Genomic DNA, 23,204 nt, shown 5'->3' with positions numbered 1-23,204 from the left:
GCGACAGCAATGGAATAGCGACCGTTCGCCGTTCGTTCAAATCAATGCCATTCCTCATTGCTCATTCCTCGATAAGTGGCGGTGTGGTGTGTGCGTGCGGCTTGACCTGTGATTAATGTTGATGCCACGTAGGAGTCGCCTCAGCTCTGCGGAGGAGGCTGCCGCGGGTGCCGCTCTTCGGTTCTCTTAGTTATGCTAATGGAAACAATAACTTTGAATGGGTGCCAGTGCCAGTGGCAGTGGCAGTGGCAGGACTCGTATCTGTATCTAAATTTAGCCAAAGGACCCAGCAGGGAGCCGGCAGCCGGCAGCTATAGATATCAGAAATCTACTTAGCCATGCAGCAGCCAACTGATGTCCCTCTGTCGTCACCGAAGGACTCTCTGGCATTACATTTTTGTTTGTTTCATTTTTTTGTGGGGTGGGCAGAAGGGACAGGGTCTCCCATTTATTTTGATTAGTTCCGAAGGATGTCCCCCCACACTGCAGGGGGGGGGAAAGAGAGTGGACTGTAAACTGGTTGTTGACCCACGAAGCAGTGGACAGACAGCAGACACTAGAGAGGACATCGTTTAATAAGCAGCCCATTAATCATACGCCGTGTTGCTGTGTGGCAAGCGCTAATTTATTTGCCATTGTCAGTGCTTCAATTACTCTCTCCCTCCCTTCTCTGTGTGTGTGCCACAACTAGTTTCAACATCATCACATAATGTATTTATCACATCATCAGAGAATGTGTAAGCCTTATCCTCCTCCTCCTTCTCCTCCTCCTCCTCATCATCATCATCATCATTGTGTGGCCCTGCCCCTGCGTCCGCCTGCGTCTTGTGTGCGCTGCATTGTGTCTTGAGTCTACTGTTGACCTTGCCTCCTTTGACACTGCCTCGTGGTGGCCCCCTCTTCCGTCTCCACCGCCTACCCGTGACATCCATTGTGTCACATTTCGGTGTTTGAGGAATGTGTCTCTCTGCCTCGGACTAGTGGCAGCTTCCTGGTCTGGTCTGGTCTGGTCTGCTGCCCTTCCGTTCCTTTTATAATCGCATTGCCCTTTCACTCAATTTGCTTTATGATTCGCTGAGGCGGAAGCAGAGGTTGCAAATCTGAAAGCCAAAGCAGAGATTGAGGCGGACTCTGGACACAGGCGAATTCTGAGGCTCAAAACGAGACAGAGGCGGGATACTGACTCCGAAGATGAGGCAGAGGCTGATTCTCAGACTTCAAAAGGCTGAGATTGAGACAGAAGTTGATTTCCATTTCCATGATGATGTGTTCCAGGCCAGTGTTCTCGGGTTCATTGATTTGCCTCTGCCGGAATACCTACAGATATATACAGAACGCTTTAATTTGGTGTTGCAAGAATGCCCCACCCCACGCTCTGCCCCCCTGCTCCCCAGTGTGTGTGCCGCAAATGAAAAATGTTTGTGCCTTGCAGAGAAAAGTTTTTGTGACGATGCTGCTGCTGCTGCTTCTCTCCTTCTCCTTTGAATGGCAGTTGTCCTTCTGGTGCGCTGTGTGCTGGTTCTTCCTGCCTTCATTTTCGCCTGGCAGCCATCCCAAAAGTTTTCGAAGCGCAGCGCATACCACGGGGCGTATGCTTTATGCATTTTATTATGGCATACTTTTGAGCGCACAAGCCAAATAAATCCCCAGACAAGAGCAGCAGCAGCAGCAGCAGCAGCGGCAGCAACAGCAGCAGCGGCAGCAACACTTGCAAGGCGTATTAAAGAGGCGGGGTGAGGCACAGCTCGTGGATGCAACCTCCTCCTTAACATACCTTCTGAAGTGCCACCACCTCTCTTACTCTCTCTCTCTCTTGCCAGAAATGGAATAGAAATTTTCTGGCACACAAAAATATGTCCTCATGTTGGCTGTCACTTGCAGCAACTGCTTTGCATCGCTTGATCCATGCTTCAGTCCTGCCTGTCACGACGCAACTTAAGCAGTGCTCGGAGGGAGAGAGAGAGAGAGAGAGGGAGAGCGAGGGCTGCTGCCCTGAACAATAGCAGACATTTTTTAGGCATCGCACAAATGCCACAAAAGAGGGAAAACGTCCACAAAACTAAATGCAAATAAAACATGAAACCCAAACAAAGTGCAGAAAGACAGAAACAGAAACAGAATGCGGAATGCGGACTGCGGAATGTAGAACAGATTTTAATAAATCCCTCACTCAATGAAGGACCCAAAAGTTACCTTCACTTCTCTGCTTGAAATGGAAACTACTTTCGCTTTTCAACAGCCCTCAATGGCATCACTGATATGCAAATTGCCACAGGGAAAAGGCACCAGAACGAACGAACGAACGAACGAACGAACGACCGAAAGATGATGTTGCAGCATCGCATACCAGCAGAAGGCCAAACAAATTTGTAACTAAATTTGTGAGCAGAAGGAAAAGCATGCAACGACAGCAGGAGGCAGGAGGCAGGAGGCAGAAGGCGGAGAGCAGCAACCAAGCCCCTGACTGCGATACATGCTCTCCTCGTAATCGCATCTTGAGATACTCAAAATACTGCAGAATATAAAGTGGTAAAAGGAACTAAAGCCAAGGCCCCCAAGGGGGACTTCGAGAAGGAGTATCCTTGTCGTTGCTCGCTCGCTCGCTCGCTCGCTCGCTCTCTGTGCACATGTACACGTAATGGCCATCACAAATTTGACGATGCTCGGGGCATGCTCCGGGCGACTCCTTCTGCCCCATCGCCTCGCCATAAAATCAATGGCCAAATGCTGCTGCTGCTGTTGCTGCTGCTGCCAGTGACACGCCTCTCGATAGACATTGCTTTTTAAAGCCAGAAAAACCAGAGACCCCAGAGGCTGCCAGTGTCCGAAAGTCCAGGCTTTCTTTCGGACAATTGGTCCTTTGGTTGGTGGACTGCCAGCCATGTCCCCCATGTCCCATGGGGAAGGCCCACGCAACACGTAACAGGCCACAGTGCCAGCACATATCCTGCTGCTTCCACTAGCATCGTGGGCTCCCCCATCCTGCAGATCTGACCATCTGTCATCTTCAGGGTCGTCCCTCCGCTTGGCAAACGCTTGGACATGGAGGAGGCTCACTCCGGCCACAAATTGCTCATGTCCTTGTCAGAAGAGTGCTCCTCCCCCTCCCCCTCCCTGTGCAACAAAAAGTTGGTCCTCGCTTTGTGCGTTCCCCACTAGATTGCCCCCCCACTGGACTCCCATCGCTGCCTGCTCCCAGTGGCCTCTCTGCTTTGGCCATGCGTTTGCTCCCACTTGACACTGGGGGTCACAACTCTTTTTGCAAAAATCCCAAACAGCAATTGGGCTTGGTCAAGGCTCCCTCTGGGCATCCTCTGGGCACCCTCCAGGCTGTGTGGCTATGTGGCTGTGGTTTCCGGCTTTTTCCTGTTGCGGCTTCTCGGCTCTGTGTGTGGCATGGCTGCTGTCTCTCTGTCGCTTCTCTTAAATGCTAAACCACCTTCGGAGAGAGCGGCTGCCTCTCCTAATTGCTGCCTTCGTTCATCCATTATTGCATGGCGCCCATCCCCCATACCCCATACCCCATCGCCCCCATGCTCCCTGTCCGGCCCGTAGTTGCTTGTAATGGATTTAGAATATTATTCGATTTGCACTGTAAATGACTTTCATTCAGCTCTCCACTCACCCACACAGATACACGGAGGCAGACAGACAGTCAGTGGCTTCGGGGGGTTCGGGGGGTACCGGGGGCCAGCGGAGACAATGGGCCTATCCCTGGGTGCGAGGGAATGGCCCGCTGTTGGTGTTAACATGTTGTCGCACAATTACCAGACCACAGCAGAGCGATAGCTGCTACTCTTCCTCCTCTCAGGCACTCCCGCTCCCTTTTTTGTGGGTAGGAAGAGGGTGGGGGGGGGCTCCATTGTTTGTTTGCCATCTTGTTGACGGCTGTATTGGTGTTTGCCACAACGTAATTGATGTCGGGGACCCCCGACTGCTGCACCTGACGAGCCACGTACCCACTGTACACCCCGGTACACCCCCGGGAGGACCCACTGTGCGAGTTAATTGAATAATAGACGTTTATGTTTTATGTACATGCCCTCTGGAATACATCTTTATGTATCCACCGCAGAACATATACCCACAGATACACTCTCCTCGCCGTGCATACAGATACAGATGCAGATATACGGTTCGCATGGTAGCCCTCGCATGTATAGATATTTCCGTGTGTCTGTGGGGCATATCTATGTGATTTATGGCTCTCCCACGAGGCCATTTACCAGAGTACATTTTTTTGGGAAAGAAACGAAAAACACGACAAATTCTGTCTGGAATTGGAACCGAGGACCAGGGATCCGGGTCCGGGGGACGGGGGACCGGGGACATTTCTCTGGGGCTTATCAAAAATGTATTGAATGAAAGAAAAGGATTCCGTTTTCTTGGCAGGCCCGAAAGTAGGCTACAGATTTTTCTCTATCGGAAAACATCAATCAACGAACAGTGCTGCCCATCGGAGCGACGCAGTGCTGCCCATTTGTGATAGCCATCTGTTAAATGATGTTTGTAATTTCACTTGACAACTGACGCTTGCTTTAATGCTCCTTCTGCCTCTCTTCCCCTCCCCTCCGCTCCCTCACATATTTTTTAATGACTTAACAATTGATGGCTTTTTACACACACACACGCTCCCCCTGTCCCCCTCTCTCGTCTCGTTTCTGGTGGCAGCAATTGCGTTTTTACGATGCCATGAGAAAGGCAATGGCTTGAGGCATGAGAGAGAGAGAGAGAGAGCTTACACCCAACCAAACCCAGCCAACACTCCCGAAGGAATACCCTCGAGAGAGGGAATAAACCATCAATAATAACGTAAACATTTTGGCAAATCGCTTTACAATTTCCAACAAGCGAAAAGCTAAGAAAAAAACGAGGGGGAACGTTGTGAGTTGCTGCGGACACCGCAACTCTACGGTTATACCCGATACTAAGTCAGTATTGCTCTCCTCCGGCAGACGCCGCTAATATTAAACGACACGACAAAGAGTGCGTGCGAGAGAGACAGAAAATCAGTCTGAGCGTGACGTCGGGCGCTGCGTAGCCACTGCAAATTGATTTGTTCCTATTGGCTATAAAAATGATCTGATCTGATCCAGATTCAGCAATCTGATAGATATGGTCATTATCTATGATTCTGCGTTTTTAGTTTTCTCGAATGTGCAATATTGTGGATGCAACAGATTTTCGTCCTTTGTGTGGGCGGAAGGGGGTGGGGCGAAATTTTGAGATACACGTTTTATAGTAAGATCTAACAGAAGTGCGGATACCAAATTTGGTTACTCTAGCCTTAATAGTCTCTGAGATTTTTGAATATCCCCAGATTTTCGTCCTTTGCGGGGGCGGAAGGGGGTGTGGCGAAATTTTGAAACAAACTCGTCTCGGTCCGATATATTAGGAGTGTGGATACCAAATTTGGTTGCTCTAGCTTTTGTAGTCTCTGAGATCTAGGCGCTAATGTTTTACTCTAAGCAAAGCCGCCTATGCTACGTGTGTGTTAGAGAGAGACAGGGCGAGAAAAAATGAAATTGTTTTCTTGATGCTGGCTATAATAATAATACGATCCAATTCAGATTCCGCAGTCTTAAAGATATGGTCATTCTCTACAACTCTACGTTTTTGGTTTTCTCATATCTTTAAAATTGTGGATGCCACAGATTTTCGTCCTTTGTGGGGGCGGAAGTGGGCGGGGCGAAGTTTTGAAATATTTTTGTAGCAGTGACATATCACAAAAGTCTGGATCCAAAACATCGTTGCTCTAGCTCTTATAGTCTTTGAGCACTAGGCGCTGAAGGGGACGGACAGACGGACAGACGGACAGACGGACAGACGGACGGACGGACAGACGGACAGACAGACAGGGCTCAATCGACTCGGCAATTGATGCTGATCAAGAATATATATACTTTATGGGGTCGGAAACGATTCCTTCTGGACGTTACACACATCCACTTTTACCACAAATCTAATATACCCCAATACTCATTTTGAGTATCGGGTATAATAAGGAGAGTTCGCGATGCGAGCGATAAAACAGAGAGAAAGGAAAGGCGAGGCACGGAACATGAAAGAAAAGAGGAGAAAGCGAAGAAAGCGAAGAAAAGGCAGCATTTTCCGCGCAAGACTTTTCATTCTTCGAGTTGTTTTTCGTGGCAGGGCCTAAGCTATTATTGTTATCGGCATGTAATCAGGCGAAAGCAGAGTTCCCTCTGCCTGCCACGCGAAAACTTGGTCCTCTGCGTGGATGTGGGTGTCCCCGCCCCTGTCGCGTTCGCTGTCATCGAGGCGCCCCTCCAGCCGCCGCGAAGGACTTTAATCTAGAAAGTTTACCCGTATTTCGGCTGCATCCTGGATTCCCAGCAGCAGCAGGCGACTACCGATATGCAAATCCTGCGCTGAGTTTTTGGCGTGTGCAAAGTTTTCAATTGAATATGTAAAATAGATGAGCGGGTGGGGGGGGAGGCATCCATTGAGGTTTGATTTGCCATTGGATTGGCATTGTTATTCCTAGGTTTCCATCACGCTTCTCCCCAGCGCCTGTCGTTCTCACTGCTCTCCCCACTGCCTTCTTTCCCGCTTGCCTCCTGCACTTGGAGGGTCCTTCAATGTCCAACTTACGGCCTCAACCTTAAGGCTTTCTGCTGCCGACATTTCGGTGCGACGAGAATCCCCGGCATTGTGTTAAAACAATGCAAAATCTGTGGGAATCCATTTGGGAGAGCAAATGCCGACGGAAAAATACGGCAAAATTTCAGTAACAGCTTTAAGGACTCACTCAAAGAAAAGCCTCTTCAAAGTCTCGAACGCCAACGCAGTTTCCATTTCCGCCTGCTGCCACGCCCCTCCTATTAAATATGGAAATGCGCAAAGGAAACTGTAAGCCACGTTAATTATTTTAAGCAAAAAAAAAGGGCGCGAGAGCCAGAAACCACGAGGAAAAGCGAAGGGATGCGAGCGAAACCCAACAAGGCGGCGCTGATTGCATTTCTGCAGCGGCAGCAGCAGCCACGAGTTCTCTGTAAAACGCCGAGAAGGAGGAGCTATGGCTCCCTCTGCTCCGGCTCCACCTCCTCAGGCTCCTGCTCCTGCTGCGGCTCCTCCTCCTCAGACTCCTGCTCCTCCTCCTCTGGCTCCTACTACTCTGGTTTCTTCTACTGCTGGAATATCCTTTCATTATTTTAATGAAAGACTTGGGCCGAAAGGCCAGACGAAAAGTAAAACGACAATGAAAGCAGTAAAGTGGAAAGTGTGGCAGGAAGGTGGAGGCGGAGGTGGAGGTGGAATGGACAGCAACTTAATTTGTAGCTACAAGTTTTTGCCAGCCACCCAGCAAAAAGGAAACGAAAATTCAAAGGAAAAGCTAAAGAAGTGTTTAATTTTCAGTGAAAATTGAGAAGAAATACCCAACATTTTCAAAATGGTAAATTAAAGCCATTCTGCCTCTACGCCTGTCTGCCTGTCTGTCCATTTGGTACTCTCTCTTTCGATATCCTTGATTTTCCGACAGCTGCTGCTGGTTTCTGCCCCATTTGCAGACTTCACAAATCATCTGAGAGCTGCTGCTGCTGCTGTTGCCTTCTGATTGCAGCTTATTAGTGGCAGTGGTAGTGGCAGTGTCTGTGTGGTGCAAGGGCGTTGCGTGGGTGCGTGACTGCAGCAATTTGCAGCAAAGACCACAAAACAAAGGGAGACAGTGGAGGATACTCCCACGGCTACTCCTCCGCACTGCTGCCACACTGCCGCTCCTGCTGCTGCTACTCATGACGATGATGATGATGATGAATCCTACCACAGCTTCTGCTCCTCCTCCTCCTCCTCCTCCTCTGGCTGCTGCTAATCATGAGGATAATGATGGTGTATCCTCCAGCTCCTGCCACTGAATGATGATGTTGATGTGGGATCCCTATGCTGACGATTATAATCGATGCTTATGGCCCATTGCCGTATACGTAATGCGGCACACAGCCTAGCGGCTGTTGCACACTCTTGGAGCATTTATTGGAATAGTTCTTTGCCTTTCCCGAGTATCAAAATCCAGCAAACGAATGGAATCATGTGTGCCACGCCCACACGCAAACGCCTCCTGTCCATACTCCTCCCACCCTTTGCGCAATTTCCTCCTTGTTGTTGGTAAAAACTTTCTGCTGGAACTTTTTCTCTCTGGTTTTTTTTTTCTGTTTTGCACACAGAAAGTTTTCAACTAATTGCATTACAAGAGAGGAAACGTGCACACAGGCACACACACACACATATGGGGTCCTAACAGCCCACACTAATGCACACACACACACACACACACATATACACGTGTAGGAGGCACGTTTACGTGTCAGTGCTGCTTAATTAACAGCGAGATGCCATGGGGCAAGCCACTGCCTCCATGGCATGCCAGAGAGAGGCAGCTCTCTCTCTCTCCCTGCTCTCCCTGTTGTACGTGTGTGTTAATTTCATTCACACACACACACACACACACACACAGACGCACACGTACACTCTCTCCCTCTCGCTCTCCTCTGACGCTTGAAGGATGGAAAGCAGTCAGGCGGTCATAATATACTAAGCTCCTTGCCACCTCTTTGCCGCCTCCTGCGCCTCTTGCGCCTCTTGCGCCTGTCGTACGCTGATGAAGTTGATTTAATTGCGCTTATGAGCGGCAGGCAGGCCAGTCTCCCCTCCCCTCCCCTCCCCTCCCTGTGCCTTTGCGACAACGTTTTCCCATTTACCGTACGGCAGCCCCCGTACAGCACCCTGCACCCTGCACCCTGCTCCTTGTGAACCAGCCTGGGTCTTGTGCCGCCTCCACACCTGTATTTTCCCCCTCCATTTGCCTTAGCTGGCAGCAGGCAGCAGGTGTTTCCATCTGGCCTGCTCCGTCAGTCACTTAACGGCGGCTACCACATAAATATTATATGTGAAATAAATATCATCAAATGGGTGGTATAGAGTACAGTGGGGGGGGGGAATGTCATATAAAATTGAAATATTCCACCAAACACTTTGAATGGAGGAAACAACCTCGCAACCACTGAATGGATGGAACCTCGCAACGAATGCAGCAAGAATCTCCGTGCCACACTCCCAGCCAGAAAGGAAAAGGGAGGAAACCTCTGCTAAATGGTTTAATCTCTCTCCCCCCCCCCCCCCCCCCCCCCCCCCCCCCCCCCCCCCCCCCCCCCCCCCCCTCTCTCTCTCTCTCTCTCTCTCTCTCTCTATGTCTCTCGCTGTCATCGATTGCCGATTAACCACAACCCATCTGTGGCATTTTGCCTCTTCTTTTCATCATTTGTGGCACGTTTGCTCTGCTTGCCATCATTTGTGGCATGTTCTGCCCGCTTTTAGGGGAGGGGGGGGGGGAGGGGGCTGTGTTGGGATTTAAAGACCCCAAACCGATAGACGCCCACACATCAACACCCACGAACGACAAGGCCGCATGTAAATTAATAAACTTATAAATTATTAATACAACACACACACAGGGCAGGGAGGGAGGTGTGTGTGTGTGCTTGATTAGGCGGTGGCTCCACCTCCTTCGTATATGGAATGTTCGGTGGGTGTTGCTCTCCGTTATGCATATTTAATGAGAGACAATAGAGACCTGGGCTCTTGAATGGCTTCCTAATTAGTTCCTTGTGCTCTGCCAATGATCCTTGAGGCAAGCCTCCATTGTTCCGTCAGTGACGGTCAATCAATACAAAAGAGGATGCCACTGCCACTGTCTCAACATTAACCTAAACCTCGACATTGACATTGACCTCGACCTATGGCTCGTATTAACTGCACTCCTTGCCACAAGCAACACTCGATACTCATCTTTTCTTTCCCTCTCTTTCGCTCTGTGTCTCTCTTTCCAGTTGGGCAACCAGGAGGCCACTTGGGTGGTGGCCGACTACATTGCCACCAGCGGCACCAACGAGCTGAGCGTCAGCAAGGGCCAGCAGGTGGAAATTATCGAACAGCCCTCGGCCACCGAACCGGACTTTTGCCTGGTGCGCCTCAATCCGCAGCACGACGATGCCGCCGTTCAGGAGGGCCTGGTGCCCGTCTCAGTTCTCAAACCGCCGCCGGGCTCGCACAAGCAGGGATCCGGATCCGCAACGGCCGCCAAGACCACTGAGAATATGCAGGATCAGGGTAAGTCTCACAAAAACATACCCAACATTCATTTGCGATATTTTAATTTTCCCTATGTGTTTGTTTTTGCAGGCAATCGAAGCAAGACGGATGCCCTTTCCTCGTCCACCAAACGTCGTGGTTTTAGCGGGTAAGACTCGGGCTTTAGTGGCTTTTATTTTCCCATTTAATGGGTATCTCTCGCTCTCTGACTGAATGTCACCTTTCTTTGAGGTTTCTATTGCGGTGGTCAGATAATGAATTATCAGGCACTTCATTGGCATTCGTCACTCGGGTGCCACCCTCTCGTCACTCTGATAAGACGCTCTCTTTCGAAGACTCCTCTTTGAGTATAAGAGCTCCCCGGGCCATGGGTAATTTATCATCCATTTAGCCGCCTAACTACTGTGATTTCTTCGGGCTCTGTGGCTCGTGCCGCGTTCCGCGTGCTTTGTCTTGCTTATCCATTAATCATGCGTCACTGGGATTGACTTTTCGCGCTGCTCTTCGAACTCAAGGAGGGGAACGGAAAGGACGGGCTAGACTTCTTTCGCCGAGGAAACAGCTGCTGGAAACTATCTGCTTCTCTGTGCTATCTGGTGACTCACTTAAGTGAACTCTGGGCGACACAGAGAAGACTCATTGCATAAGTGGGCGATTAAACGTTTATATATGTTGATAAATTCCAGAATCACCCGATTTTGGGCATTTGTCATGAACCACTGCCCCTGGGCTTTAATCCCCCCTCCTTTTCTTATGGCAGAGATACATACACATGTACCCTTAAATTCCCAACGCTCAACAGCGTTTGCCTCTCCTAGAGATACATAACCTACACCAACCCGAAACTAATTTCCAGACGGGGGAAAACTTGATTTAGAAGTGTACATTCTTTAATGACTTTTGTCAACTTTTGTCAACAGACGCGCGCCTCAAAAGTATAGAAATTCGCTTCAACTTGTGTTTGTCTGGCGATTAAATTCTCGCACTTGGGCTTACATGCGAGTTGTACTAACATTTTCCGCCTGGGCGATTAATCGCGTGTCGCAGAGCTCAGGCGTAGCCTGGTGGGGGTGGGGGTGGGGGCTGGTCGAGTCGGGTCGGGGCGGCCATAAAGATATAAACCCATTACACAGCACCCAGTGCTCCCCTCAGCCAATGACAAAAACTACAACTATGAGCATGAGAGCGAACACCGAATAAAGAGAGAGCGAAGTGAGAAAAGCAAAACCAGAAATAAACATAAGAGCTTTTTTCGGCAGTCGAAGTGAGGGATACCCTAACCGATCTTAAAGATCTCTGCTTGTTTCGGGATATAGAATATATATTCTGTCTGGAATACCATTTGGTAAAGCTGTGAATATGGAATATAATCGTGAAACCAAGACTTTTCTGAGGTTTTTATTGGCATTCCGTCATAGATATTCTTTTTTTTTTTCTTTACAAAGGCTTGTTATTTGTTCAATGGCCTGGATTTTTGGACTTCATGCATCTATAGATTGTGGTGTTTTGGGCTGCTTTTTTCTTTTGTATAAAACAGTTTGCCATCGACTATATGCTAAAGGAAATCATCATTTCTCTGGCATATTACATATTCATTTGTACACTTTATTACGAGTTACGAAACGAGTTTCAGACAGAAACCTTTTTAGGAGAGATGGAAACTATTTTGTTTTATTTAAACAGAACATATATTGATTGATAGATAGAATATGGGTAATAGATTGATAGATAGATAGATTGATGGATAGAATATGGGTAAAAGATTGATATATATATATATATAGATAGATCGATGGATAGATAGACTATATGGGTATTTTCCTGTAGTACACATCGTACACATTGAAAGTGGTAAAAAGGTCAAATTGAGACGGATTTTCCAAATTATTTTTCCACTATAAAGAAGCTATTGATTGGCCCTATAATAAGTGCTAAGAGCGATTTTGGGCAACTATCAATTTTTGAGATTTTAGTTTGCAAAAAACCAAGATAGTCACATGGGACGACAAATATCAGTTGTTTTCGCGGGGATCAATTCAAACGCAGATTTCAACGAAAGTAGTGGATATATATTGATGCGAATTTCTGATAAATGTTGAACATTGATGTGTCTTCGAAATGGCTATAATTTTAGGCAAATATGATGTGTGATTTTTTTTTTTTTAATTTAATTAAAACCTCTGTCGCACGGAAAAAATAACGTGTTGGGTTAATAAAAGTTAAAAAATATACCATTAAGCGATATTGAGCAAATTTTCTGGAATTTGTTCGATAATTCAATATTTTTGATAGACTTTAAGGAGAGACTTTTATCAAGGAGAACCTAAAAATATAAAAATACCAAAAAAATCACGAAAAATTGTATTTCTGATTAGGTTTTCAGATCAAAGTTAATGAAATTATATGCCATATAGGTTTTAATAATAATATCGTCACAAAAGTAGGTGGAAATGTGTTCATATTGGCCTTTAATTATTTGATATCGCTGGATTTTTCCATGAAAATGCCCATAGATAGGTACTATTTTATATCTATTGAAATATATCTCTATCTATCTATGCAAACATCTGCCTGGAAATGATTATACCCTCTTGCTCTGTAAATTTCTGCTAAAGGGTATCCCAGAACAGCAAAAATCATAAGAACGGAACACGCGCTCAGCTCAGCGTTCGCTCATGCAGCCACCTTTCGCTCTCTCTCTCTCGCTCCCTCTCGCTCCGTTGGCTTATGCTGCTCTTCGCTCTTCTTTACCCTCTTCTCCGTCCTTTGGGCAGCGCTCCGTTAAGCTGTTTGTTTTTGTTTGTGTGCCGTAGGTGTGGTGTGTGGTGTGTGGTGTGTGGTGTGTCCGTGTGCGTGTGAGAGTGCGGGGGTTTTCTCCAGAAAGCGAAAGGCGAGAACTTTTTGCACGCTATCGCGTTCGCGTTCCCGCTTCGCTCTCTGTCGGCGTCGGCGTCGAGCAACAGTTAATCGTTAGACGGCGGCCAAGACGGGCAAAGTATACGCACCGTGCAACGTTCGTGTTGAGTGCCTTAAGAACTGATCGGAAGGGACGACAACCACTGCTCCGAAGTGTTTCTGTGCTTCTTTTTTTTGTTGTTGCTGTTTTTGTACACCTCTTCGACAGCGTGTCCCCGTGTGTGTCCGTGTGTGTTATCTGGAATGTGCAACAACAACAATAGCAACGGCACCACCGATAAGCCGGCCGAAAACGGTTTTCATTTTAAAAATGCCGCTATACCACCGCCCCCTGCCGCCGCTCCTGCCGTCGACGCCGTGGAGGACGAGTGCGATAACAACAATGTGACGGACGCTAATTTGAATTTGAATTTGAATTTGAGTTCAAGTTCCGATTGCCCTTCGATTCAAGTGAAACGCAGCTCGGCGCCCACCCACATGCGCAGCCACAGGCGCTCCACGTCGATGCCAAAGTTATTCAAGTCCATATCTTTGATTGTGAACGGAAACGGAAATGGAAATGGAAATGGCAATGGTGGAGATGCAGCACCAGGCTTCACCTGCGTCTGCTGCCAGGCAGCGGCGGCGGGGCAGCAACAGCAGCAGCAGCAGGTCACAAAAGAGCGAAGGAAATCCTTCTTTAGGTTAGTCTTAGTCCCCCGCCCCCGCCCCCGCCCCCGTTCCTCCACGTATTATTGTCGCCTCAATTGCAATAACAGATTTGTCCCCCAATTGCCGAGATCTTTCCCTGAAATTTAAACCCATATTAGCTTTAATTCTGTGTGTGTTTTTGATACTCTTCAATGCGAGCTTCACCGATCCGAAAAGTATACACTTTTTTGTTCAGAATCTGTTCATACTTAAAGAATCGATGGATGAGACCCCCATTTCCATCAACTTCTAAGGCTATTTCACATTCGAATGAAAGTTCTTTAAAGCAATTTGTAAGGGTATCAGCAGCTTCGGTTCTCCCTCTTCCATTCTGCTGTTTGTTTTCGTTTGCCCCAGGCGTTTGTTTTCGTGCTTGTTTGTTTCCGTCGGACACATTTACAAGTGACTAAGCTTCAATCAGAGCCGGAGCCGCAGCCGGAGCCGCAGCCTTCTCCAATGCAGATTTTCAGCGTGGATTTATCAGCTGAAACGTGTATCGGAGACGATTTGGTGCCCGGCTGTCGCTCATTATGCAGGTGGCTGCTGCAGCTGGTGGCTCTGCCTGGTGTCTGGTGGGGCATCAACTCGCGTCACGTTTCTGGCCGTGGCTGGTGGATGCTAAACAGACACGTTGTTTGTCCAGCCACAATTTAGCTTCGTTAAGTTTTCACTTTAAAGATTTCTAGACTCTGCCGAGATAAACGAGGAGGTCTATGAGGCTTGGACTTCCCCCTCAGCGGCGGCTCGTTATCTATCCGCTCTGCGAATTGGGGCTTATTTTTTGTTTTTGGGAGTTTCCTTCTCTTCTCTGGCGCCTCTCAAAAGAAGCCAATTCTCTTGGGATCTTTAGAACGAAATGAATTTCTGGTTATTCCCAGATGGGATCTCTCTCTCCCTCTCTCTCTCTGGGGGGGCGATCAGGGTTTCCCTCGCGATAATTGCGCAATTATATCAATGCTAGCGTTTCAAATCGGAAACCTGTTCTATAAGCCCCATGCAAACCCATTAAAATCATTATCATATTATTGCAAAGAATGCATACACATTCGTATGCACATATGTACTCCATAAAAACAGCCAGAGAATATTTTAGAGGGGGGTTATGGAAACCTCTTTGTCCTGTGGCTTAGTCATTGGATGGCTGGGGGTTATGTTGTGGTGCTGCAGCGATAAGAAGGCAGGGAGGGAGGGGTCTGTGGTCTTTGGTCTGTGGTCTGTCGAATGATAAGACTCTTACCCTTTCGCATTCGCGTTCGCATTAATCATACGCAGTGGTGGTCTGGTGTGTCGCAGAAAACCCAGAGAGACGATTAGAAATTGATTTGTTTTGATATTACTAAGGGAATGAGTTCGACGAAATCACTACGATGGCTTCCTCAAATTACGCATTCAAACGAAACTCGCAATCGAAGGAGAAGGAGGTGTAATCTTATCGGGAATGAGAGCTTTGCCCACAGCCCAAGTAGTTCCCAGTTGTTCTCCCAGAAGGCAGAAAGCATTGTTCTGGGTGCCTAACATCGAAACTAACATCCCCTGCGTATTTCATTTATGGCTCGAGGAGGAGCCGCAATGGCAGTGGATGGAGGAGGGAGGAGGGAGGCGTTTAACCCACAGAAAAGTACTTTCAATATTTGCACACTAATTGGGCATTTTGCTTGTTGCCGACTCACTTGAGTGAGCATTAAGTGGTGGAAGAGACTTCCTCCGTCGCCTCCTCCTCCCTCTCTGCCACTCTTCCGCTCAACATGAATATGGATTATTGTTCGTTTCGGTTCGGTTTGCTCTGCCCCTCAGCCCCACTGCCTTGTGTCTTTCGTGTCACAAGTTTTTGGTCAGTGAATGGGGGGCTCTTTGTCTCAAGCACTGTGTCAATATGCGCGTGTGTTTGTCCAGGATATAGAATAGAGGAGATAGATGGTGCGGATAGAGGATAGAGGAAGTGTAAGGACAGCGCGTGCTGCCTCAAGTCCAATGAACCAAATGGACACCCACACAGACAGAAAGAGAGAGATAGAGAGAGAGAGAGAGAGAGAGAGGGGGAGACACTTGGTCACAGGAAACTGCAAATTTGTGACTGCCTTCCACTTTTGTGTTGCATACTTTGCGGCGACCCCATTAATACACACACACACACACACGCAGACACGCGGACACCCAGGGAGAGGCGCACACTCGCTGTGGACTGGCAGGCGACTCTTTGTCTATTTGCCTAAAACATTACATCAGCCAAATGAATTTTGAACGTAACGGAACCAGCCTCATAATAAATTAAATACTTTTCCGGGAAAATGAACCTCAATCCACGAGCGGATGAAGTGTCCTGTGCTGTCCATGCCGCGCGACCCTCTTCCGTGTGTCAATGTTTATTTTTACTTTGAATTATGTTACCCCCTTTGCACTTTGGGGGCTCAAAGCCAATAACAATGGCCAATTTTTGGACTTTTCATCGATAGTTTTGGAACTTTCCACCATTTTCTAACCGTCCAGGGCTACGATGTTTTTAGGATCATTGTCTATGATTCTCCCTTCTTTGGTTTTTATGCGATTGGAGCCAAGAAAAGGGAAGGGGTCCAAACGACCTCACTGGGCATATAATTGGAGCATTTTCGTATGCAATGAATATCCAAACTGAATATCCTTCACCGAGCTGCTTCGAAGCGATTTGAGACATTTTTCGCCAGGATATGCTCAACAGATTATCCCAAATGCCTAGAAAATGTGTTTTAATGATAGGCCCTCTCAAAAAATAACCTTTTTCCATCCATTAAAGACATTTTGAACGTCATTTGAAGTGAAACTGGTTCGAAAAATGAACGAAAATGTGCATAAAATATTTATATTTGACCAAATAATTTATTTAATGGATCATCAGGCCCGGACTCTCCTGCTGTTGTGCCGTTTTTGGTTAAATGGAAATTGATTTTCGCAACGCCACGAATTTTCGCACTAGTTTGGCCATTAATTAAGCTTAATTAATGTTTTATGTGGCAGTTTGCACAAAGCAAAGCTTTTGCAAAATGCAAATGCATTTTCCATTGCCACCGCCCCAGCCATCCATTCAACCATTCAGCCATTTAACCATCCATTCATAAGCTCTGCTGATGAGCTGTTGAAATCTCTGGCCATCTGCCACACGGAGAGAGAGAGAGAGAGAGAGAGAGAGAGATTGGAATGGAGATGGAGCTACCCCAAAGTGGGGGCTGATTAATGATTCGTTCCAATCCGCAAAAGTCGGAGGTCGGAAGCTGACCCATAAACTTTTTTGTGGGGGGCTGCCTGTGGCTCCGAAATTAATCAAAGGAGCGAGAGAATAAATAAAAGACGAAGGATGCGAGACGCGAAACGCGAGACCTGACCTCCTGCTTTTATGACAAGAAATGATGCTGTGAAAAGTTTGGCTCATAAAAAAAAGTACAAAATAAGGCGGGAAATTTGGGCTTTTAAAAATCATAAAACATAAAAATACAATTGCCTTGGAAATATGGGATGTGGGAGTCGTGCTCTGGCCCACTGTGCGGCCGAGAGGCGCGCGAGTGGCGGGCGAGTGCCGGCGGCGACAGAGCAGCGGGAGGGCGGGCGTTTGGGCCAAGTGCTTTTGGCCAAGCTAAGCAGCAGCCCGCGAGGCTGGCGACAGTCTGGTGTTGGCCACGCAGCTGGACAGCCAACCGCCAGCCGCCAGCAGTCGACATATCTTTTCCCATTTTCGGTTCACAGAGAGCGCGAGTGAGAGTGAGAGCGAGAGAGAAATGAGAGATGGAGGATTGTGTGCACACGACAACATCCATTCGGAAGTTTCTGTAGGAAAACACGTCCTTTCGGCGCGACTTTTGATTGACAGAGCGAGAGAGAGAGAGAGAGAGAGAGAGAGAGATGTCTCATGTCCTGTTTTCCTTCTGCTCATTTCCAGGCGAAACTGGTTGCCGCTGATCAATCGCAAGGTGGAAAAGCCCCCCAGCAATAAACCGCTCATCAAGAAGCCCTCGGAGAAGAGTCTGCGAGTGAGTATCGTCCGCCATCGGACATCGGCCAGCGGCCATCCGCCGTATAGCTAATATTTTACGAGCGTTTATTTATAACAAAATCATTTGACGTTTCAACGTTTCTGCGCCTCTGCCGTTTGCCTTTTGCAGCTACCACAAAAGCACGCCGAGGATTTGGCCGCCGAACAGCAGCAACAACAACAACAACAACAACAGCAGCAGCAGGGGCAGCCAGGTGGCAGCCCCTCAACGGCGGCTCCCCAATTCCCCACACAGCAACATGCGCCGCCCCCAACGGCCGGAGCCGGTGCCGGGGCCGACTATGAGCCGGATGAGGAGGCCGGTCTGGAGATGCCGCCGCCCATGAAGCCCATCCAGGAGCCACATTTGATTGCCAATGGACCGCCCGCATTTACAAAGGACGTCAAGGAGAGCTCCTCGAATTTGGTGAGTTTTCTTTTCGTCCATGGAAATGTTTAAGAAGTCAAAGATTCGAAGCACTCTGTAAATCGAAGGGACAACTCTAGGGATTTGGAGGATTCGTTTGATATTACACTCTACAAATCGAAGTATTCGAACGTTCCATTGTACTCTAAGAGATTGAGGACTCAGAGCTTCTAACACACCCTGATTCGAAGCCTCAAAATGAGGCGCAAGTCACTGCAAAACTGGGTACTCCAAGCTTCTCTCTTGAGGTATTCGAGGCTCCCTTCAGACTCAGGCATTCAGGAAATCTAGAGCACAAAATTCCCTCTTCCATGGCGTGAATGATGCGAGTATACGTCTGCTCATTCTCCAATCTCCGAGATAGTGTTTTTCTAGCCTCGTTTTTTAGCGCCCCAGAGTTTATTTGTCTAGGCAGCAGCTCCCCTGGAACTGGACTGGACTGGACTGGACTGTGCTGTTCTGTTCTGAAATGTGTGTGTGTGTGTTGTTCCCACACAAATCAAAGCAGTTTATTGTAACTTCTGGCCCCTATATCCACAGCCACATCCACAGCCACATCCCCATCATAGACGTCATCCAAACACGGGCCGTTTGCTCAATTAGAAAGCATAGCGGATGGAGCACAGCACACACTCTACCTCCTAAGAGGGGGGTGGCTGGGTGGGGGCGATGTGTGGGCGCCATTTGAGGCATGGGGGGCGGGAGAGGGCCAGCCACCTTTGGCCATAAATGCGCCACTTTATTTTGTTTGTTTACCCATAGAATGGAGAGCAAATCAGAGAACAGAAAAGAACGTACACCCGTGTAGTCGTACGCGTAGAGAAGATAAACTGAATGAGCCACAGCATGGGAGAGAGCCTGAGGTCTCCACAGAGAGCAGGAGGAGGAGGAGGAGGATGAGGAGGAGGTTGGGTGCGGGACGCATAAATTTCGGACACTCAAATTAGCTGCAGACGAATGTCGGATATCGGACGATACGACGATGATTCCGTTCAAGGGAATGTCTTGCGTGGCAGAGGGACTTTTCTTGGCCGCTGGTTGAGGGGTGGAGGGGAGGGGGGAACAAATTACACAGAAAGGATACAATGATTCATGGAAAGCATCGAAATAATTCTGGAAAATTTGCATTTGCATAAAAGATTTAAAGTTTTCCCTGTGATGTGTGTATTCCGCTCGCCTTCCAATTTGATTAATGATTGGGGTACCCCCGAATGGAGCTGAAGACGGAGAGATGTGCGTGTGTGTGTGGGTGTGTGTGCGTGTGGGTGGGTGGGTGTCCATCGACAGAGTGTCGCCAATGCAAAGTGCCACTGGCACTGGCACTTTGTCGTCCGTTGTCCGCTGTCCGATGTCCGCTGTCTGTCCGTGTTGTCAATAAATTGAATGTCGTCTCAGTGTATCTCTCTCGCTCTCTGGTGTGTTCTCGATTCTGTTTCTGTTTCTAGTCTGATGATGGCTTATTAGTCGCTGAATTTAATGTACATTTTCGGGGACTGCCTTGCGCCTTGCGCCTCGCGCCTTGTAAATGTTGTCGATGCCGCCTTGATGCGTCAACGCTTCCACAGTCCCACCCACCCATCATCGTTCCATTGTGTCTTTCCTGTGTGTTTACCTGCGGCTGTTTACAGGTGCGAACTTCTTAACCCAGTTAGAGGCCCGTCTGTCTGGCAGTCCCTCTGTTAACTTTTTGGCCCACTTGTCAATGGGGTCCGAGGGTTCCGGGCTGGTTGCTGGTTGCTGGTTGCCGGCTGTGCTCCACCTTTGTTTAGTTCGCTGCCATTTCGCCTATTTGCATTGTCATTAATTTTTAATAGTTCTCCTTGTCGAATTTCCATGCCCTTTGTTTCTATATGCTATACATGTATTTGTTCAATATATATGTATATGTATGTGACATCATTCACCCTGTTGCACGTTCCTCCTGGCTGCCCTGCCCCCCGTCCACTTCCCAAAAAGGCTAATTAAATGTCGGACCACTTTGTGGGGCTTGTGGATGGAATGTACGTCATGTGCGTGGGTCTGGCAGCCAGTTCTTGCGGCGGTTTCTAGGGTTACAGAGCTCCACTCCGTGCCACTCGGTTCTGCCCTGCTCCGCTGATTAGTTTTCAATGTCGGCAGTCATATCGCTTGACAGCAGGAAAGGGTTCGTTCTATTTTTGTTGAGTTCTTGGTATGCACCGACGGGGTATCCCTTGTGTCGATCATTCGCGAAAGTCTTTACACAGTTTTTATTGCTGCCTTGTTGTTGCCGCAAAATGCGAATTAATTTATGTATTTAAGTATTTATACAGCAAATGCTACAAAAGTGGCAACACACACACACACACATGCAGAGGAAAGTCTCATGCAGGGTATATAACGCCTAAGGTGGGGCCTGCCCACCTCTCAAGGGGGGCAAAAACCACACAAAGAAGGAAAGCAGGCAGTGCCCTACCTTCTAGTGAATATACCTTGATCTTAGCGCCATCTTCCACACTCCTACACTTTCTTTATATACCTTGTATATCATACGTCATATATACTCCCTCTTCGATAAGTGGAAACCCTTGGAAAAACAGAAGTAGCAACGCCCCTTCCTTACCTTCTTTCCATTATACCTTGTTCCCAACCAGGCTCTCTTTCTACCTCTCTAAATATATACAGAGATTCACTCATATTCTTTTCGATATATAGCAACAATTATTTCAACGCTTTTCCTCAAGTGACTTGTGCGACGAAATTGTTAGCCTAGCGTTGATTGAGAGTTTCTTTTGATATCACAGATATCACAGTGCCTCTGCCTGTGTGTGTGTGTGTGTGCTTGTGGCACCCACATATATACACACATGTAAAACATGATGGCAACAGGCGAAACTATTAGGCCGTTCCGTGCAGTCCCACTCAGCGTTCTGCTTTTCAGTCGCTCGGTGGTTCCCTTGGCGCTCAGTCCTCGTCGTCGTCGTCGTTGTCGCCTTCCAAGATTCTCTCCTCGCTTTGCCAAAATGCGTCGCCGTCGTCGTCGTGATTTGAACGCAGAGCGGACGACATCCTTATAAAGCATACAACACTCCCCATTGAAAGACAATTTCCCCCAAAACGAGCCAACAGAGAAAAAAGAAAAAAAATACAACTCAATTTGTGACGCGAATTTTAAGCATTCACGTGTGCCATCATGAGCTGCTTTTTTCGTTTATTTGTAAGCCAGTGCATACTATGTAGCATTACTATTATTATTATTATTATTACTATTATTTTGAGTGCATTCCGAGTGTTGCAATAGCCATTACCACCATTGTGTATCATTCGGTAGCAGGCAGTGCCTCCCTCCCCCCGTTCCCTGATGACAAACTTCGGGCCACAAAACAGCTGACAGCCAAAGCGAGTGCACAAGTGCCCAAGTGCCAGTGGCAGTGCCAGTTACCAATCTTATCGCTTAAAGCTCTTAGAAAAACACACAAGAAAGAAAGAATGAAAGAAAAACATGTTCAGTGACAGCAGCTTTAGATACACTTACGGACAGATAAAGATCTTTCTTGGAGCAGCTACACGATTGATCGAGCTCTAGAATATGGCTAATATGAAGTAGGACTTGGAAGGTGAAGTGTTTTTCCTCCCATGAAAGCATAGCAGACGGGGGAAACATGGCAACTAGGACTGAGGCCTGAAGTAGGGAAAGATTTTGATGAAAGCATAGATATTGGGATTGGCATTCGCATTCGCATCTGATTCTAGGAATTCATGGTTCTGAGGGACAGAAGGGCAAAATTCCAAGTGTCCTGCGACTTGGCTATGGAACTGTGGCTATTACCAGAATACCCTCTCTCTGGGAAGAGTACGGGGTAAAGAAAACAGAAAGGGAATTAGAAGCAGAAGCAGCAGCAACCACGAGCCGGGAAAAACACTCGGAATGGTTACACAATTTTATCTGTGGCTTACCAGCGAACCAACTGCCTGCCTGCCACTCTTCATCGCCTTTTGGCTGGCACTATTTGCACCGAAAACCACATTCGGATGCCATTTGTTAGTTTAGTTTTTTGCCCAACAATTCTCCATAGTACAAGGCTGTTTCGTTATTTGTGCAACAAAAACAAAACACGGCAACAAGAATAACTGAAATTAATTAGAGCTCTGAAAACAAAAAAAAACACACACAAGCCGAAAATAACGCGAGTGATTCAAATACGAGCTAAACATGCAATCAAATGCGAATATTTATTTTGAAAATTGCCACAAAATGATAAAACCACCAGCCATCGGACCCGTGTGTGTGTGTGTGTGTGTGTGTGTGTGTGTGTGTGTGAGGGGGCATTTCCCACAATTGTTGCGTACTTTATTTTGTTCTGCTGTTAATTTGAAAACAAGTGAAAACATTGTGGGGAATCCATTCGCCCAGAGATGCGCCAGAGAAATGCAACTGCAGCGGCAGTGGGGCAGGGAGGCAGCGGGGCAGCGGGTCAGGGATTAAACCAGTTTCGGACGATTCACATCACCGTTTATTCAATTTTGGCCCCTTTTTTCTATTATTTTCGCTGGATTGTTTGTCTTTCAAAGTTTACCTGTTCAGCGCAGATACTATATCCATTTGAGTGGGAAAAGTTTTTCAATTAGCCGCCTGGAGGGTTTTAATGCAATAATCGTTGCTCTATTGCAAGTCAAACACAGAGGAGCAACTCCTGGGGGGGGCTGGAACTCCTGAAAGTTTTTCATTATGTATTTGAGCCGAGACCATCATTGAGTTTTCCCTTTTCTCTTGCTCCACTTGCAGGCCAACAGCGGCAAAATGGATGGCAATCCACTATCGGAAATTGAACAAATTGTCAGGGAGAGAACGGTAAGTGTTTGACCATCAGCTGGAGCAGCCAGAACTAGAGGGCCAGATCTAACAAACTTTTACCCCATGTGCCCCCATGTGTGTTTGCCCTCGCCCTCGCAGGAACAACACGAGTCCAACAGCCGTGTGGATGTGGGAGGCGGCGAGAATGCCAGCACCAATGGACATGGACGCTCCCATGGCGGCACCGATAACAATGAAGAGGTGAGTGGCGGGTCGAGCGTAAGAGCGTAACTCTTAAGGTCAGAAGT

At 47.7% G+C, this 23,204-nt stretch overlaps 1 protein-coding gene across 5 annotated transcripts in view; it reads left to right on the top strand.

Annotated features, from left to right (window-relative positions):
- LOC108151629 (triple functional domain protein) overlaps positions 1-23,204 on the top strand; it is a 45,609-nt gene that overhangs the window by 18,705 nt on the left and 3,700 nt on the right. For 3 of the 5 annotated variants that reach the window (XM_017280328.2, XM_033386660.1, XM_017280329.2), the window contains 6 exons: positions 9,849-10,128; positions 10,201-10,258; positions 17,624-17,714; positions 17,847-18,143; positions 22,888-22,953; positions 23,056-23,157. In XM_017280328.2, the coding sequence (XP_017135817.1) occupies positions 9,849-10,128; positions 10,201-10,258; positions 17,624-17,714; positions 17,847-18,143; positions 22,888-22,953; positions 23,056-23,157 (894 nt within the window). Of the gene's footprint in view, positions 1-9,848; positions 10,129-10,200; positions 10,259-13,123; positions 13,710-17,623; positions 17,715-17,846; positions 18,144-21,107; positions 21,319-22,887; positions 22,954-23,055; positions 23,158-23,204 lie in introns of those variants that run through there. The other 2 variants (XM_017280330.2, XM_017280332.2) reach the window with 2 other exon arrangements.

Source organism: Drosophila miranda, chromosome XR, assembly GCF_003369915.1.
Source record: "Drosophila miranda strain MSH22 chromosome XR, D.miranda_PacBio2.1, whole genome shotgun sequence".
NCBI lineage: Eukaryota > Metazoa > Arthropoda > Insecta > Diptera > Drosophilidae > Drosophila > Drosophila miranda.
Note: the sequence above shows the minus strand (reverse complement) of the source record. Positions and strands in the feature narration are given on the sequence as shown.